Source organism: Eurytemora carolleeae, unplaced genomic scaffold (genome assembly GCF_000591075.1).
Source record: "Eurytemora carolleeae unplaced genomic scaffold, Eaff_2.0 scaffold367, whole genome shotgun sequence".
Classification (NCBI taxonomy): Eukaryota; Metazoa; Arthropoda; class Copepoda; order Calanoida; family Temoridae; genus Eurytemora; species Eurytemora carolleeae.
The window spans coordinates 174,826-193,209 of NW_019396385.1; the positions used below are offsets into that span (position 1 = coordinate 174,826).

Here is an 18,384-nt window from a genome sequence, read left to right on the forward strand (position 1 = left end):
GTACTGTACAACATGTTTTATCTGCATTCCAGTTGGTACAGCTACGGAGAAAGGTTGTACATCAGGGAGTAAGGAATAGAAGGGAGATATAACTGACGCGGTTCGCCCTACCATATGATTATACAAACACATGCTTTACAGACGGTACTTCATTAGAATGAGAAATATTTGTTTGATGTACAATTACCACGTATACCTATTCTGAATATTTCTTATACAAATGGAGAACCCGTCTGCAAACCTTGTATAATCATATGGTAGAGCGAACTGCTTCAGTTATATCTCCCTTCTATTCCTTACTTCGTGGTGTACATCAAATGAAACAGAGTTTTTTAGATATTTGGCCTAGATGATATCATTAGTGTAGCTAAGTATGTTTTGAACGCACAACAAAATGCAAAATGTTATTTCGTCACCCTAAACTAAGTTTACGGTCCCTATTGCAGTAATCTACAGTACACTGATTAAAAGTTAGGTAACCGCCAAAAAAGTCCTTGGAAAAAAGTCCTAAAATTTCACACTAAAAAAGTCCAGTGGAAAAAAAGTCCTTTTATTAAAAAGTCTCCGGAAATAAAGTCCTACCAATTCGAGACTTTATTTCTGGCTCCAGTATGATTTTATACAAAAAAGTCCTCAGACATAAAGTCCTGTAACAAGTGAAAATGCATGATTCACAATTCTAGGTTTTTATTTTCCTCGGATTCATTTCCTTCAGGACTTTTTTTCCTGGGATCTTATTTCCTGAGACTTTATTGGCAGCCCCCATGCACATACTGTTTTAGGAAAAAAAGTCCCAGGAATCCAAAACACAGGACTTTATTCCAGTGACATTTTTTCCGAGGACTTGATAAAATTCGGACTGTTTTTCCAAAGTTTTTATTTCCAGGTTGTTTTTTTCCAGAAACTTTTTTTTCCCGGGACTTACATAGATTCAAGAAATAGTGTTCATTGGAGAGCAGCATAATCCCAAGGGATGGTAAAGTAAAACAACATACTTCCTCAGAAATAAACAAGAGGAATTTTTAGCTCAGTAATAAATGAATAATTTCACAGAAAAGTTTGTAAAATTTTTGTATGGTTTTATTTTTAAAAATATAGATTAAATTTAAGCTTGGGAGGGCGTTGATATCCCTATACCCACACTAAAATGTACTTAGACATGAATTCCCCTTGAATTAACCTTCCCTGTAGGGGACTTCTCCCTCCACATATTCGAAAATTTTTTTGTTGATTTGTAACGTTTTTGATAGTTCGTCAGCGAACAAAATTTAGGTTTTGTTCTATTAGTAAAGCGAGGACTCTTTGAAGTTTTTAGAAATATTTCAATGCTAAGATGTAGATGAGAGCGGAGAGGCGGAGTAAATGAGTATCCGGCAAGGCCGAGCCGTTTAATCCGTCCTGCAAACCCTCCGCTTGGGTCTCCTCTGCAATAATTAATTATTTAATTAAATAAAATGGAGTTTCTAAATCTTTAATATTGTTTTTAGCAAGTCAGCTCTCATTTATCTTGGAATAGTTTTCCTGCCTTACCGGAGAAATAATAATATCTTGTTTGTCTTCAAGCATAATTTAAAATGATGGCAATGCCCGATTTACAAGTTTATGCTTGACATGGTTTCGACCACTCAATCTTTTGATGAATAAAACTAAATTTAGAAACTTCCCTCTTAGACGAGAGCCGTACGAGGGAGGGAACCCCCAGATGCCATAAGCCTTCGCTTTGCAGACACGAGCCTCCCAGATTTGCTAGGTAGGCCGAGCCTCAGCAATGCAATAATGAGCATGCGCAATACATCCAAATGAGCCTGTGTAATGCAAGAAGTTTGTTTAAACTTGTGTTTTAAGTTTAAATAAAAGATTTGTTTACAATTTTTCCGACATAATGGCATGAGAGGTTTCTCAAAGATGAGAAGTATTTATCAATTATCATAAATAGTGCCTAATTATGACTGGTAAAGTGGTAAATAAAACTTAAAACATTTTTTACACAAAAAGGAAAATATTTAGAGAGAAAAATTTGAATTTAATTTAATTTCATCTTCTGTAATCTTTGACTTAAGCGATACCTTGTTTTTCAGTTCAAATAAATCTAGAAAATTTGCATCATTTATTTAAATCTTAACATTTTTTTTTAAAAAAGGTGTTGTTTAAATCAAAGATTACAACAACAAAAAACTAAGTTTACTCCAGAAATAATACTCCAAATATCTTCTTTTTTGCGTAAGAAATGTTTAAAATTTTGTTATGAATCTTATAAATCACTTTTTGAGTCCATATATGCTTTATATCATGACAAAACAATAAATAACTCAATCTATAGTAAAATACAATAATGCCACAACGGCAAAAAAAATCTTTCATTACAGAGGCTTGGTCTGCATAGTGGAGGCTCTGTCTGCCTAGCAACTCTGGGAGGCTCATGTCTGCATAGCAAAGGCTCATGGCGTCCGGGGGATCCCTCCCTCGCAGGACCAAGATTGGAAACCGAACCCAACCAAACCAAACCTCAGAGGAATAAAACTTAGATCAAATCAAAGTCCTGATTATTCAGCAAAAGATAGAACAAAATTCTTGAAAAAAGTAAAGTTGACACAATATAATTAAGGACCTAACACTGCTGTAATGGAACGATAAAAAATATTTCATTGTGAAACTTTTTTATAGGTAAAATCATTTTTTCTTAAACATAATGTAAACATTTTATTTGAGATAAATTGCAATTGCAATTTTGGGTTTTTTAAATATAAAAAAATGCACGCGGGAATTTGAGGCTAAATTCAGATTCGAAAAAAAGCACTGAAAAAATGAATGAAGTTTGGGAAATGGTCCGAAATAATGTTTTTTTTTTTACATTCCATATTAACGTTTGTTTAAAGGGACTGTAAGCGAAATTTCAAGTGACCTTCTATTTTTAGAGAGGCATGTCCGATTTACAACGATACGATCGGTCCAATAAAAATACAACAAAAAAGTTTATAATTTCCGTTCAACCCATTGGTTTAACCCAAAGGTTTAACCCAATGGCTTAACCCAATGGTTTAACCCAATGGTTCAACCCAATGGTTTACCCAATGGTTTAACCCAATGGCTTAACCCAATGGTTTAACCCAATGGTATAACCTAATGGTTTAACCCAATGGTTCAACCCAATGGTTTAACCCAATGGTAAAACCCAATGGTTTAACCCAATGGTTTAACCCAATGGTTTAACCAAATGGTTTAACCCAATGGTTCAACCCAATGGTTTAACCTAATGGTTCAACCCAATAGTTTAACCCAATGGTTTAACCCAATGGTTCAACCCAATGGTGTAACCCAATGGTTTAACCCAATGGTTTAACCCAATGGTTTAACCCAATGGTTTAACCCAATGGTTTAACTCAATGGTTTAACCCAATGGAATTAAAGAACAATTGTTTTGTTAATCAAGGAGTCGACAAGGATCGAAATTTGTTGTTACAGCGTTAATTGTTTCAAAGTTTTCAACAAGTTTTCTTAACTCTTTCTTTTCTTCTATTCCCTTCTTGGAATATTGATTGTTTAATCTATAAACCCTATCCAGGTGGTTAAAAAAGAGGCAATGGCATATTTTTAATCTCTTAGATAGCTCATAACTGTCCTAAAACTCAAATTTTCTAATCCAAAAATCTTTGCAACTTGATGGTGTAAAACTTTTTTATCTCAAACTTATTTGATCTAACAAAATTCCTAATTAAAATATCAGGTCGAAAGATAGAGGGATTTACAAATTATAGTTTGTGGCAAAAACCAATTTCTGTTGTATTCAGTTATACGGTTATAAAGCTCAAGAAGTTTAAGCGTTATAGTGCATGCAGGGCATTACCCCCCTCTCTTCTTCTTCCCAACCTGGAAAGGGTTAAACATCTTAAAATTCTGTTCGTTCCCTGGTAATTGTCCAGACTGTAGACGTGAAGAGGATTTAAGCAAATCTATTCAGTGTTCACAACAATATTTTTCTCATTTTTACTGCAAACTAAATTGAAGGAGAACGTACAGTTCATGCTATACGACTTTATAACCTCGTAGCTCCTCTATCTTTGAGGCTATGCACATTGCTCAAGTATGAGAAAGTCAAAATTTATTTGGTTACATAACAGAAATAAAAACATATTGTTCTGCTCAATAACTCTTCAATTAGAGGAATTATGATTGAAAACTTCAATGTGACGTGATATTTACTTTAATTTCACGTGTTTTGGAGGGAAATCTATTTTAGGAAAAATGTGTTCCAATAAATTACCTTCAATAACCAATGTTTGGGAATGCAATTGCAATCATCAACTTTTGTAATTTAAAACTTTTAATTGAGTGAACTCTAAATTGAAAACCAAGATGTGAGGATCAAAACTTTGTGAATATATTTCGACCTCAAATAGATTTTTTGTAGAACTTGAAATGGGTTAAAGTACGAGTTGGTACCATCTCTTTGATTGTTATTAAAGGGAGTGTTCGTAAAAAATAAAAGGGGGTATAGGTTTAAGTCGAAAAATAATGGCTTTTGATCTCTATTAATCTTAGTTCTATCTGTTGCGTCTATAAGGAAAAATTGTTAATAACGAGTCATTCCGGAGATTGTAGCGTCCATACAAATTCAGAAAGTTGCAATATCCTACTTAGATCGTAAATAAATCACTTCAATTCCAAACTAATCATTCAAATATTACAACCTATAATTATCAAATTTTATTCGACACATTTGTATATAGTTGATATTTCATGAGTATTTGTTACTTGTTTCATATACGATGTACTTTAAACGACGATTTTTTGTCGCTAGGTGTCCTTTTAAGTATATTGTATATGAAACAAACATAAAATATTATCAAATATGAGCTAAAAACAAACGCGTTGAATAAAGTTCGATGGTTACAGGTTGTAATATCTGAATGATTTGTTTGGAATTAAATTGAATTATATTTACGATCTGAGTCGAATATTACAACTTTTTGAATTTGTATGGACGCTACGTTTTTCGGTATGAGTCGTGTTTAACCATTTTCTCCTTATAGACGCAACAGATAGTAGTAAAATTAGTAGCGATCAACATCGATTTTTTTTCGACGTAAGCCTATACCCCCTTTCAACAACACTTTATGTTTTAGTTACTTTTTAGGCAATTCAATGTAAATGCTTTTATTTGAAATTTCATCGGGCCAATACTTTTCACATAAACGGTTCTCGTCATCAAATAAAAAAAATTTGGATCAAAAAGAATCAATTGTGATTTATGAATAGTCTAAATCACTATTTTTTAGGTGGGAAAAACAGACTGTTCGAATTTAGAATTCAACAGGAATTGAGTCTTTGCTATAAATTCCCCAATGTGGTCTGACCTTAAATATTTCAAACTATGAATTCTTTAGATCAAGTAATCTAACTTTGAAATATCAAATATATGTTAAATCAGGCCTTAATTGCGGCTCTTGAGGTTTACCTGGTAGTAGAAGAAGCTGAACTGATACAGGATTCAGGTTTTCTGACATACAGGTATATAATCCTACATCATTTTCATCCATAGATTGTACTCTGTAGATACCTAGATACATAAATAAATCATTTTCACCCATAGATAGCACTCTGTAGATACCTAGATACATAAATATATCATTTTTATCCATAGATTGTACTCTGTAGATACCTAGATACATAAATATATCATTTTCATCCATAGATGTAGATACCTAGATACATAAATATATCATTTTCATCCATAGATTGTACTCTGTAGATACTTAGATACATAAATATATCATTGTCATCCATAGATAGTACTCTGTAGATACATAGATCCATAAATATATCATTTTCATCCATAGATTGTACTCTGTAGATACCTAGATACATAAATATATCATTTTCTTCCATAGATTGTACTCTGTAGATACCTAAATACATAAATATATCATTTTAATTCATAGGTTGTACTCTGTAGATACCTAGATACATAAATATATATTTTCATCCATAGATTGTACTCTGTAGATACCTAGATACATAAGGCTCTCTTTACGGAGAAAAATGTTTTCGCACGTTATATGCTTTCACATTTTACTTCAGGTTTGATTATTTTCCACTATACTTATTACATAACATGTACATTGTACAATGAAGTACACACCGTACATTACATAAATAAAACAAAAGTTATGTATTACACATTATGGTTGACAGTTGACAATATTTATATATATAAAATATATATAAAAAAATATATATTTACCTGTATTATTCTTTAAGGACTGGTTTATTGTTTTGGAGTTTAGAAGTTCCAATCCTTTCCCTTCTTTCTGCAAGGACCTAGATCGTAGATAAAATAAAATGAAAATATGGTTTGAATTATTTTTTGAACATTGATCATATAAGTTTGTTATGCCCTGATAAAATCTTGTGCTCATGATAGTAATGTTTTGATTTCAAAAACTTGTTTTGGATTTTTTTAAAGAAACTGATTACTCGCCATTTTTCCAATCCATTTATCTTTTCAACCTGATGGTGTAAACATTTGATAATTCAAACTCAATTTTTTGATCCAAAAAACTGTGTGTTTTTAAATACTAAAGGTCCATAACATCAGGTTTTAAAAAGATAAAAGAATTATTAAAAGTTAAGTTTGAGGTGAGTAATCAAACTATATTTTTTAATCTATATCTGAATTTATAATTTAAAATATCTAAGGTCTACAACATTGTGTTGCAAAGATGTAGTATTACAAAATCGTAGCTATATGTGTCAATTTACAGTGGAAGTTTAACCTTTTCCGAATAAATTATGTTGTTTAATGTAAGATGTAGAATGTAAGATAAGAGGAAGTAAAATATTTGAAAATATGAAGTGGCCTGGTAGAAAATATAGTTCCGCAGGGACATTATACAATACTTTGTGTCATATTTAAGTTTGAAAATAACCCTCAGGAAACTAAATTAGGATTTATAGAAGCTGAAATTTATCACCAAGGAGAATGAAATAGATCAACTGACGCGGCCTACCCTACAATATGATTATGCATGCTTTGCAGACTGTACTACATTTGTATAAGAAATATTCAGAATAGGTAATTCTACATCAGACGATGAAACATTACAAAAAATATTTCTTACTAAAAATTCCAAGGAAAAAAAGAAAGCCTAACTTAAGTATAACTTGCCATACTTAAGTGGAGTAAACAGTATAGGTAAGCGGAGAAAATTGATTGAAACTTTAACCTCTGAATATTTTTAATACTTTTTCTAAAACTTCCAACTTTAAAAGTTAAATTGAAAAGGAGTAAATTGTTTGAAAACAAGTTTATTTTTAAAATCTTTTCTTTTAAAGTTTTTTTTCTCGAGTTTTTAACTATTTTACTCTGTATGCTAATCCCTTAGACTTAGTAAATAATGGATTTACTTTCTTTTTTCAATTTCTAAACGAGGTTTTAAAATATCTCAATGCTAAGACGTAGCTTTAGTTGTACTTATATTATCTAAATATAAAACTAGATATTTAAAATATAATGCTAAGACGTAGCATAGTTGTACTTATATTATCTAAATATAAAACTAGATATTTAAAGGTCAAAACTTTTGAATCAAATATTGCGCGAAGTCGGTTCCTGATGGTTGAATAGATGTGTCTATAGGGTATTCGATCCAAAAGTTAAGAACTTTGGTTGCACAACCTCGTAAAAATTGATAAGAATTCAAATGTCTGCTTTTGAGCTTAACACCATTTTTATTTACTTGTCATCGTCATAAAATTGACAGACGCTCTGATGCCCTGTAAAGTGTACAAGGTACAGGTTTTTTTTAGGTTTAATTAACAATTTCTGTTTTCCTATCTCTCTCTCTCTCTCTCTCTCTCTCTCTCTCTCTCTGTCTCTTTAGAGTCTTTACAATGTTTGTTTACAAATGGACTCCCGCACAGAATTTAAATGAAAAATACTTATTTAGTAAATTTGAAATTTTACCAAATGTTACCCAACCATTTAGTTCCCTACAATTCTAACTAGAACATTGATGGAGAAAAAAGAAGATATTTGGAAATCTAAAAATAAGTCATATTAAAAATAATGCATAAAATTTTTCCATTTACATTTCAATTCTAAAGAGTCAGAACCAAACGGTTTGCAGCTTAAAAAGACCCTTTAAACGAGTGTAAAAGGTTGACACGACAACACTTTAAAGTCAACTTCATCCACAGCTCATGAAATATTTCCATATGTAGCTATATAGATTTCTCTGCCAATTTTGTTGCTAATTACAAGGCCTGCTTGTCCTTGCTACCTAGTAGCGAAAACTTTGCAAAAGTTTTCCTCGCATTGCAAAATGTTTGCAATAACATGCAAAATTGTATAAAACTTGCAGATTTACAAATGTTGCTTTGTTTTTAACAAAACAGTTAAAGATCTGCATTTTTCAGAATAGAGTGCACTAAGAAATAACAGACGTTATCTTTACTTCGAGGTTCACAAAACGATTTTAAATCTTAACTTCAGTATAGCAGTCGTCTTTCTTATCATTTTATGGATTTCATATTGTAGCACTAGAGACACTTATCAATTTGTGCATGGTCTTATTTTTAAAAAGGACTTAATTTTTTTTAGAAATGGATAAAAAGATGTAGAGTAGAAATGGAGGGAAAAGGAAGGGGAAAGTAAGGGAAAGTAGGGGAAAAGGAGGAGGAAAGTAAGGGAAAGGAGGGGAAAAGGAGGAGGAGAGTAAGGGAAAGGAGGGGAAAAGGAGGAGGAGAGTAAGGGAAAGGAGGGGAAAAGGATGGGAAAGTAAGGTAAGGGGGGAAAAGGAAGGGGAAAGTAAGGGAAAGGAGGGGAAAAGGAGAAGGAAAGTAAGGGAAAGGAAGGGAAAATGAGGAGGAAAGTAAGGGAAAGGAGGGGAAAAGGAGGAGGAAAGTAAGGGAAAGGAAGGGAAAAGGAGGAGGAAAGTAAGGGAAAGGAGGGGAAAAACCCCCTTCTTCCCCTTCCCCCATTCCCTATACTTACCATTGCAATGTTCTCTGTATTTTTGAGTTCTTCACTGCACACTGTAACACAACTTCACTACCACGCTAGAATATTATTATATTAAAGATTAGAAGATGTGTAATTATTTTGGGATACTTTATACGCGAGAATATAACAGGCAAGGATTTAATGCAAGCAAAGTTATTTCAGAGGTGTACGCATCTTTTGTACTGCAGTGTACTGTCATTGGGCGGTAATGTACACACAAGACGGATGTTGAAGCCTGACATGGGATTCATCTTTCACATAAATAATCAATGAAATATTCTGGTCATAGGAAACTATTATGTGAATTATCAAAATTATAAAAAAAATTCAATGCTTTTAACCTCCTCGGATAATAAATGAACACTGATGCATCTATTCTTGTTTACAAATTCCGCCCAAAGAGAACTGGTTTCAATATGTACGCAGAGTATACGCAACTGCAATTAACTTTCCTTGCATTACATTCTTGATAACAGGACTGTATGCTTCATTGTAAGCGTCTCTTCATGCCAGAGGTAAAAACCGGTTTACAACGCTGCGAATGCGATCTCCTATTGTGAATCTCTTGAAAACCGCTTGATTTTCTGTACAAGCCGGTGTACGCTGAGTACACCATGAACTTAACACAGCTGATTCGCTTCTTGTGTCTCTTAGAAGGAATTGCATTTTTGCCGCAAACTCAAATTTTCGAATCCCTTGATCTGTGCAACCGAATGGTTTAACCCTTTAATATTTCAAACTGAGAATATTTTGCCTAACAGAATTCAAAGTTTGAAATATCTAAGGTTTACGAGATTGGATTGTAAAGATATTGGAATTAGAAAATCAGAGTTTATGGCCAAAAATCAATTCCTTTCCGAATGTTATGTTTTACGTTGAAAGCTGTTATGTGTTGACAAAATTCAAAAGAAAATATTTTTATTTATTCTAGAAAGTATCTACCTACGCCTACAGTCCCTATAATCAATTTAAAATCTACCTCCACCTACAGTCCCTTTAATCAATTTCAAATCTACAGTCCCCAGGTTTCTAATAAATTCTATATTACTAGAAATTCAAGGCGCTTCGCGCCCTTCTTTCTAGCCTTAGAGAGCGCTTCGCGCCCATCTCCTAAATGAATTGTGAACATGTTCTCTTTGTGTACATCGTAAAACAAAACAAAAATAATTAGCGGATTTTCACAAAAAATTTCGCGGATTTTCAAAATTTTTAAAAATTTAATGACGATCGAATTTTGATGGAGACAAATATTTGAAATTTTGATGATTCATAAACCTTCCCTGGGGTTCCTAGATGTCCCACAAAAAATTTGGGCCCGATCGGTTCAGCCGTTTTGACGTTTATTGGATACAAACAAACAAACAAACAGACAAACAGACAGACAGACAGACAAGCCAAATTTATATAGATTTAGAAAAGAGCTGTCCTTTTATCTTTATTCAGATTCAATGCGTCTTTATAGATGAAACAAATTCAGAATTCCCGCACATTCATTAAGTTTTAATTCAACTTAAACTCAACTAATGGAGAATTAAAGATAATGAACTTTTTCAATTGTAATTGTTAAGAAAATTTTCCTAATTAGATTCGTTATACTGAAGTATAAATTATATTTCTTTTTTAGAATTACTATTGCGCAGATTTAATGGAATTTTATAAAAAAAAATTCCAAGTGAAATTTTAGCTCGAAAATGAGACTACAGTTTCTTTTCAAAATTAATAAAATTATCAAAAGAATTGATTGGCTGAAATCGTTAAATTTTATTCCACGAAAAAATTAAGCGCATTTAAAAACGATCGATATTAAGCGTTCAAGATTAATAACACTCAGTTCCGACTAAAGTACATATTTTTTAAAAACTGTGTAATAATTGATTTTCTTGCGCAATTAATAATGTACTCAGATTTTAGTTTAACTTTAATTTTCTTTTTAAACTATATTTTCTGACGTGACAGAGTAATATATTTATTTAGAGACATGCAATCCCAACTGACGACAACAGTATACCCTTTCAACCTTTTTCTGATTAAGAATAAAAATTGACAATTTTCAATGGTGGATTTAAGCTGCAGAGACATTAAGGAAAACAGTCAGAATACGACATGTTTAAGAAAAAGATGATGATATATTATTTTAATCTCTAATTCTGATGAATTTAAGGTTTAAGGACATTTTAAAATCACCAAACATGTGAAGGTTACAACATTTCAAGTATTCTGCAAAAGTTTGTTTTTATTAAAATATGAAAAAATAATTATCTTAATAGAAATACATGAGGTAAAATTGTTTTGTCCTTTTAGCGAATTTATTCTTAGCCACAAACTCTGATTTTAATCCATATATCTTTGCAACCCAATGTCGTAGACCTTCGATGAATTCTGATAGATCAAATAATCTAAGATTGACATATTAAATGTTTGCATCATCAGGTTGGACAGATATATAAAGAATTAGAAAATTTGAGTATGAAGCAAAGTCTCAAATGCTCTGTGTATTTCTCAAAATAAATTCCAAAAACCTGAAAAGTTTTAAAACCCAACAGTGATATTTCCAATCAGCAAACATTTAACAATTGTTCATAAAATACCTTAGCTAGCTTCTTTGGTGCTCCCTCTATCTGCAGAAGTGGAACTAAATCAAATTTTAAAAGTTTGAAAAAAACTTCTCTGCACTTAAAATATTTAAATCCATTTTAACTTAGATTTCTGATGTTAGCATGAATTAATGTTATAACATTTATATATTAAACTTTTACCTTTGATGTTCAGCAGAATAAATTTGCTCAGTTTCGGCTCCGAGCTCACTTGGCATTCGTATAGTCCGCTATCCTGCCCTCTCACTCCACTAGATATATATATATACTCCTCTATCCTGACCTTTCACTCCACTAGATATTTAAATACTCCGCTAGCCTGCCCTCTCACTCCACTAGATATATATATATATATATATATACAGACCTTTCACTCCACTAAATATATATATACTCCGCTATCCTGCCCTCTCACTCCACTAGATATATATATATATACTCCGCTATCCTGCCCTCTCACTCCACGAGAGATATATATATACTCCTCTATCCTGACCTCTCACTCCACTAAATATATATATACTCCGCTATCCTGCCCTCTCAATCCACTAAATATATATATATATACTCCGCTATCCTGCTCAATCCATATATTATATATATATTATATATACTCCACTATCTTTCCCTTTAATTCCCCTAGATATATATACATATATATTTATGTAATAAATATCGGGTAACACGATATTCTGTAAATGTGCAGTACGTATGTACATTATTAATGATCTATGTTGTAAACTTCTACATAAAAACCATTATTCATTAAAACTGCGTTTCAAATGAACGTAGCATGGTTAGCTTAATAATGTGATATAGATAACGACATAGGAATCGTAATTACGTCTATTAACTTTAACTTGTAAGAAACAAACCTCAAATACATGAGTTAATATAGAAACTCCGCTTTGATTACAGTGTAGACTGTAGAGTAATCGTGTCCTCGTTGAAACATACGGCTAATAACGTACCTCGGTACTTGGTACAGATCCATTAAGAACTTGTTTGATAGCTACGCTTGTGTCCCTGTGTGGCATTTAGAGCTCGATTTATAGCTTGTTTGATAGCTACGCTTGTGTCCCTGTGTTGCATTTAGAGCTAGATTAATAGTTAGTGTCTGTATATTGGCACCGATATCTAACTTGATCGCTCCCATTGGTAGTTGCGTTGATCGTGTCCTGTTTGACTTTGATAGAGGACGGGTTGTACCTGTACTGATACAGTTTAGGACGAAGTTTTAAGAGTATGGTATTTACTACATATATACTCCATTTTCTTACCTATATACTATACTATTCTATTCTATACTATTCTATATATAGGTATACATGTTACATATATCGTATAGATATCATGGTATAAAACCTAAACCTGAGAAAAAGGAAATAAGTTTATATAAAACCAGAAAGTGTTTTTATATCAAACCCTAAACCTTGATACAACAAAAAACTGCAGAAACTTAGAACCCGGAGACCACTAGAACCTGGATAATACCAGAACCTGGATAATACTAGAACCTGGATAATACTAGAACCTGGATAATACTAGAGCCTGGATAATACTAGAACCTGGATAATACTAGAACCTGGATAATACTAGAACCTGGATAATACTAGAACCTGGATAATACTAGAGCCTGGATAATACTAGAACCTGGATAATACTAGAACCTGGAAAGCACTAGAACCTGGAGAACTCTGGAACCAGGAGAACGCTAGAACCCGGACAACACTAGAACCTGGAGAACAGTAGAAGCTGAAGAACAGTAGAACCTGGAGAACAGTAGAACCTGGAGAACAGTAGAACCTGGAGAACAATAGAACCTGGAAAAAACTAGAACTAGGAGACACTAGAACTGGGAGAACACTAGAACCTGGAGAATACTAAAACCTGGAGAATTCTAGAACTAGGAGAACACTAGAACTGGGAGAACACTAGAACCTAGAGAACACTAGAACTAGAGACTACAGAACTAGGAGAATACTTGAAACTGGAGAAAACCAGTTACCTGGAGAACACAAGAACTTGGATAACACTAAAACCAGGAGAACATTATAAACAAGAGAACATTACAACCTGGAGACCACTGGAACCTGGAGAACACTAAAAACAAGAGAACACTATAACCAGGAGAACACTAGAACCAGGAGAACACTAGAACCAGGAGAACACTAGAACCAGGAGAACGCTGGAACCCGGAGAAAACTAGAACCTGGAGAACACTAGAATCTGGAGAACACTAGAACCAGGAGAATTCTAGAACCTGGAGAATACTTGAACTAGGAGAACACTAGAACTAACGGAACACACAACCTGGAGAAAACTAGAATCGTAGAAAACTAAAACCATGGAGAACACTAGAGCCTGGAGAAAATTAGAACCTGGAGAACACTAGAACTAGGAGAACACTAGAACCAGGAGAACACTAGAACCAGGAGAACACTAGAACCAGGAGAACACTAGAACTTGGAAAAAACTAGAACATGGAGAACACTAGAACCTGTAGAACACTAGAACCTGGAAAACACTCAGGAGAACATTTGAACCAGGAAAACCCTAGATACCAAACAGGAAAAAACATTTAACAGTAATCCTATTCAGGCTGACGTCTGATTTACCCAAAATAGTCAAGGTAAACTAGACGTCTATTTCCTTATTTTAAATGTTTCAAGTATTTATTGCAATTTTAAGCAAAAAAAATGTGCAGAAAACAAAAAGTGCGCAAAATTTGATAAATTGTAAGTTTTTGAAAAGCCCTTACCACGGCGAATTCAAATATGCAACATAAATATGCAAAATTTCTTCGCAAAAATAGGGCAATCTGCTTTCTTTTGTTCAAGGCTTTCCAAAGAGCTATAAGAAGTCAAAATCCAATGACCGGAAGTAGATTAAAGGTAAAATAAGGCATTCCAGTCGGAACAGGGTTAAACAACAGAATGTTTATTGTAAATGAGCACACCATTGCAGGTATTGAAAGTTTGTTGTACGTTTATGTGCATTTTATGTGTATGTATTTTAAGATTTTATAAACAACTATTTCAAGATTTATTGTATCGTTTGTACAGGTTGTTTCATGCTTTCGCAATCTTCAGGATACTTAATTAATTAATTAATTAGTGTTTTTTATATATTTATGAAATGAAAAATAAATTAATCAGAGGCCGAATTTAAAGAATTCGGCTTAAATTTGAAACGCGGCTCAAATATGATTGGTTCCGCTTAAAATTGTATTCAATATTTCAATATTTAGCCGGCGCTCAATTGAAACCGGTTTTTGGCAGATTTGAGACGCGGCTCAAATTCATTAAATTTGGACTCAGATACGATAGAATAAGTCTTAGTCGAGCTAAGATAAGGTTTGAATTGGTTGTAAGAGTGAATGGAAAAGTGTTCAATTCTTCAGATTTTCAGGAAATTGAACTTAGGACCAGGAAATGGATGGAAGGGTTCAGAGCAAATCAGCATCGGTCATACTTTCTTGTGACAAAATATATTAAAGAAACAGATTGCATACTTTCTTGTCACAAAATATATTAAAGGAACAGATTCCATACTTTCTTGTGACAAAATATATTAAAGGAACAGATTACATACTTTCTTGTGACAACATATATTAAAGGAACTGATTGCATACTTTCTTGTCATAAAATATATTAAAGGAACAGATTCCATACTTTCTTGCGACAAAATATATTAAAGGAACAGATTGCATACTAAATGTGTTAAAGGAACAGATTACATACTTTCTTATCTCAAAATATATTAAAGAACAGATTACATACTTTCTTGTGACAAAATATACTGAAGGAACAGATTCCATACTTTCTTGTGACAAAATGTATTAAAGGAAAAGATTGCATACTAAATGTTTTAAAGGAACAGATTACATACTTTCTTGTGATAAAATGTATTAAAGAAACAGATTGCATACTTTCTTTTCTCAAAATATATTAAAGAAACAGATTGCATACTTTCTTGTGACAAAATATATTAAAGGAACAGATTGCATACTTTCTTGTGACAAAATATATTAAAGGAACAGATTACATACTTTCTTGTGATAAAATATATTAAAGGAACAGATTGCATACTTTCTTGTGACAAAATATATTAAAGAAACAGATTGCAAGAGTAGAAAAATTTATCTAAAGATAACTTTTTATCATTTGGCGAGAGCAAAAGATTTCAATTTACTTACTAAGTATTAGTTTATTAGACAAATGTCGAAAAACATCAAATTTCTTTTTTTTAAAAGCATGAAAACCAGTTTTGTAAAGATGTTTTAAAAATATCAACATTAAGCTATGATGAAGAATAGAAAAAATTAAGCTTTTGTAGGATGTTTAAAATATTTTTCTCAAAATACTTTATTTAACGGAATTGAGTAATTTCCCCATTTTACTTATTTTAAACTGAAGCTAGAAGCAAGTTTGTTTTAATCTAAATTGTACAATGTACATGCCTATTTTTAGGTCTTAAAAATGTATAGGTGAGTTAGTCATATAAAATCTAGTAAAAACTTGATGCACACTTTTCATAACTGTCTTTATTCTTTATCTCTGTGAATTGTTTTCAAACCCCAAGTTTTGATATCAAATCTCAGAGATAATCTATAGATTTCATTCCTCAGGTTTTCCCTTAAAAGTGTGGAATATGAAATCTGTTATGAAAATATTTATAATAAATAATAATTAAGAATGAAATATGAGTTTCTGAAACTTGTAAAAACAGATCAGCTGTTTGTTTTCGAATTCTGTAAAGGTTAATATCAAAAAATATGAAAGTAAGTGTAAGCTAGAGGCCCCCCCCCCCCCTAAAAAACTGAGTTCTTGCCACAAACTCAAAATGTATCATTCCTATATCTTTGAAACCTGATGGTGTAAACCTTTGATGATTAAAACTTGACTTTAATATATCTAATACTACTTATTTTTACTAACTAAAATACTTTTTTTTAGTTGAATCAAATCTAAAATATTAAAAGTAAGCACACAGCCATAACAAATAGGTTCGACAGTTTTAAGTTTTTTCCTAAAACAAACACAGAGTTACCCACGACCTAAAACTATATACGTGTTATATACCGATTTGATGATCAGAGCTGCAGGAAACCATGATAATGCTAGGCTAGATAAACTACTGAATCAATTCTGTACAGTCGTCTTTCATCTGTTTTGGGTGAAATAAACAAGCTTCTATAGATTAAAAATCAATTTAACGCCCCCTGACTCGTAGAATAGAAGTGTATAAAGTGACTAAAGACCATAATTATAAAGTATCTATAAAATGGCATGTTATTAAACTAGCCTTCAAGTGCCCAAGGTTGTCATGTTCTAAGAAATTAAACAGTATGAAGTGAAACAGACGTCTAGGAGTACTTTTACACAAATTGTATGAACCAAGTTTAATAAAGTTCGTACTTAAGCAGGAACTGAGCTTAAACGCGGAAGATTATCTAAATATCATTTATACAAGGAGTTGGAGAACCTAGAGCAGTCCCGCGTACCACATAAACTTTATATTCGCCAATGTTTTTTATCATTTAAAATAAAATATACAATAGTATTAGTATCTTTAAATGTGCTAGTTATGCATTTAGGTACCTTCCCACCTACCACATTTATGTTGGGTATACAATCTACACCTTGAAAGATAAATTGTTAAAAGTGTTGAGGTTTGATCTTGGCTAGGTTTAAGTACCACACAAGAACAAAATGAAAACTCTAATATATTGTTCTTTATTTACTCTATGTATATTGTATAATCTGTAAATGTGTTGAACTATGTATATTGTATAATCTGTGAATGTGTTGAAATATGTATACTGTATAATCAGTAAATGTGTTGAACTATGTATACTGTATAATCAGTAAATGTGTTGAACTATGTATACTGTATAATCTGTAAATGTGTTGAACTATGCATATTGTATAATCTCTAAATGTGTTGAACTATGTATATTGTATAATCTGTAAATGTGTTGAACTATGTATATTGTATAATCTGTAAATGTGTTGAACTATGTATATTGTATAATCTGTAAATGTGTTGAACTATGTATACTGTATAATCTGTAAATGTGTTGAACTATGGATTCTAAACTTGATTTATTATTAAACAGTAGAATATAGAGCTCTTCCTGTTCTTCTGTTTGTATTTCAAAACTAAACAATTAAACAGTTCAACAAACAAAATAGAAATTAGAATTCAAACTTTACAAATATACATATAGTGCTTCTATACATAACATGGCTCCAATTGTTGCATGATACAAACCGGTACAAGGATATACAGGTCTAGTGCATTTAGTTGTACTGAATATGAATTCATCCGTACCGACCAGTCTAGACTACCAGTGTACAGCTGACTCAGCACGTTTTATGCAAGAAATGTAGGCTGGCAAGATATATCTAAGTGTTTCATATAAAAATATATACAAAATTGTGGAAGAGTAAGACAATTTTGTCGCAATCTGATGTGAATTCGATGTTGTCATAAAGCAAATATCAAGCTTGAAATAGGTCTGTGAAAACTGCACAACTGTTGAATGTTCGATAAGTTTGACTTTTTAAGTCCCACTTTTGTGTCTCACAATCGATTCCCTCTTTTTTTTCATAATTCTATTGGTCACTGTGTAACATGTTAGTTGCACCGCTTACCATCTCAAAACTTCAAAACAAAACGAAAAAACCATCTCATTTTAAAACTTAAAAATAAAACAAAAATGTGAACCTAAAAATGTTTGTGCTTTTTTAGAAAACTTGAAAAAATACTGTGCATATCTCTGGT

The 18,384-nt window shown here is 32.2% G+C and overlaps 1 protein-coding gene across 1 annotated transcript in view; it reads right to left on the reverse strand.

Moving 5' to 3' along the window:
* Positions 1–601: 601 nt before the first annotated feature.
* The window catches only part of LOC111702175 (uncharacterized), a 31,608-nt gene continuing 13,825 nt past the window's right edge, over positions 602–18,384 (reverse strand). The window contains exons 8-13 of the mRNA XM_023473775.1: positions 11,758–11,846; positions 11,590–11,633; positions 8,993–9,057; positions 6,242–6,318; positions 5,456–5,557; positions 602–1,424 (exon numbers count right to left, since the gene is read on the reverse strand). Coding sequence (XP_023329543.1) covers positions 1,312–1,424; positions 5,456–5,557; positions 6,242–6,318; positions 8,993–9,057; positions 11,590–11,633; positions 11,758–11,846 — 490 coding nt within the window. The 3' untranslated portion in view covers positions 602–1,311. The remainder of the gene's footprint in view (positions 1,425–5,455; positions 5,558–6,241; positions 6,319–8,992; positions 9,058–11,589; positions 11,634–11,757; positions 11,847–18,384) is intronic.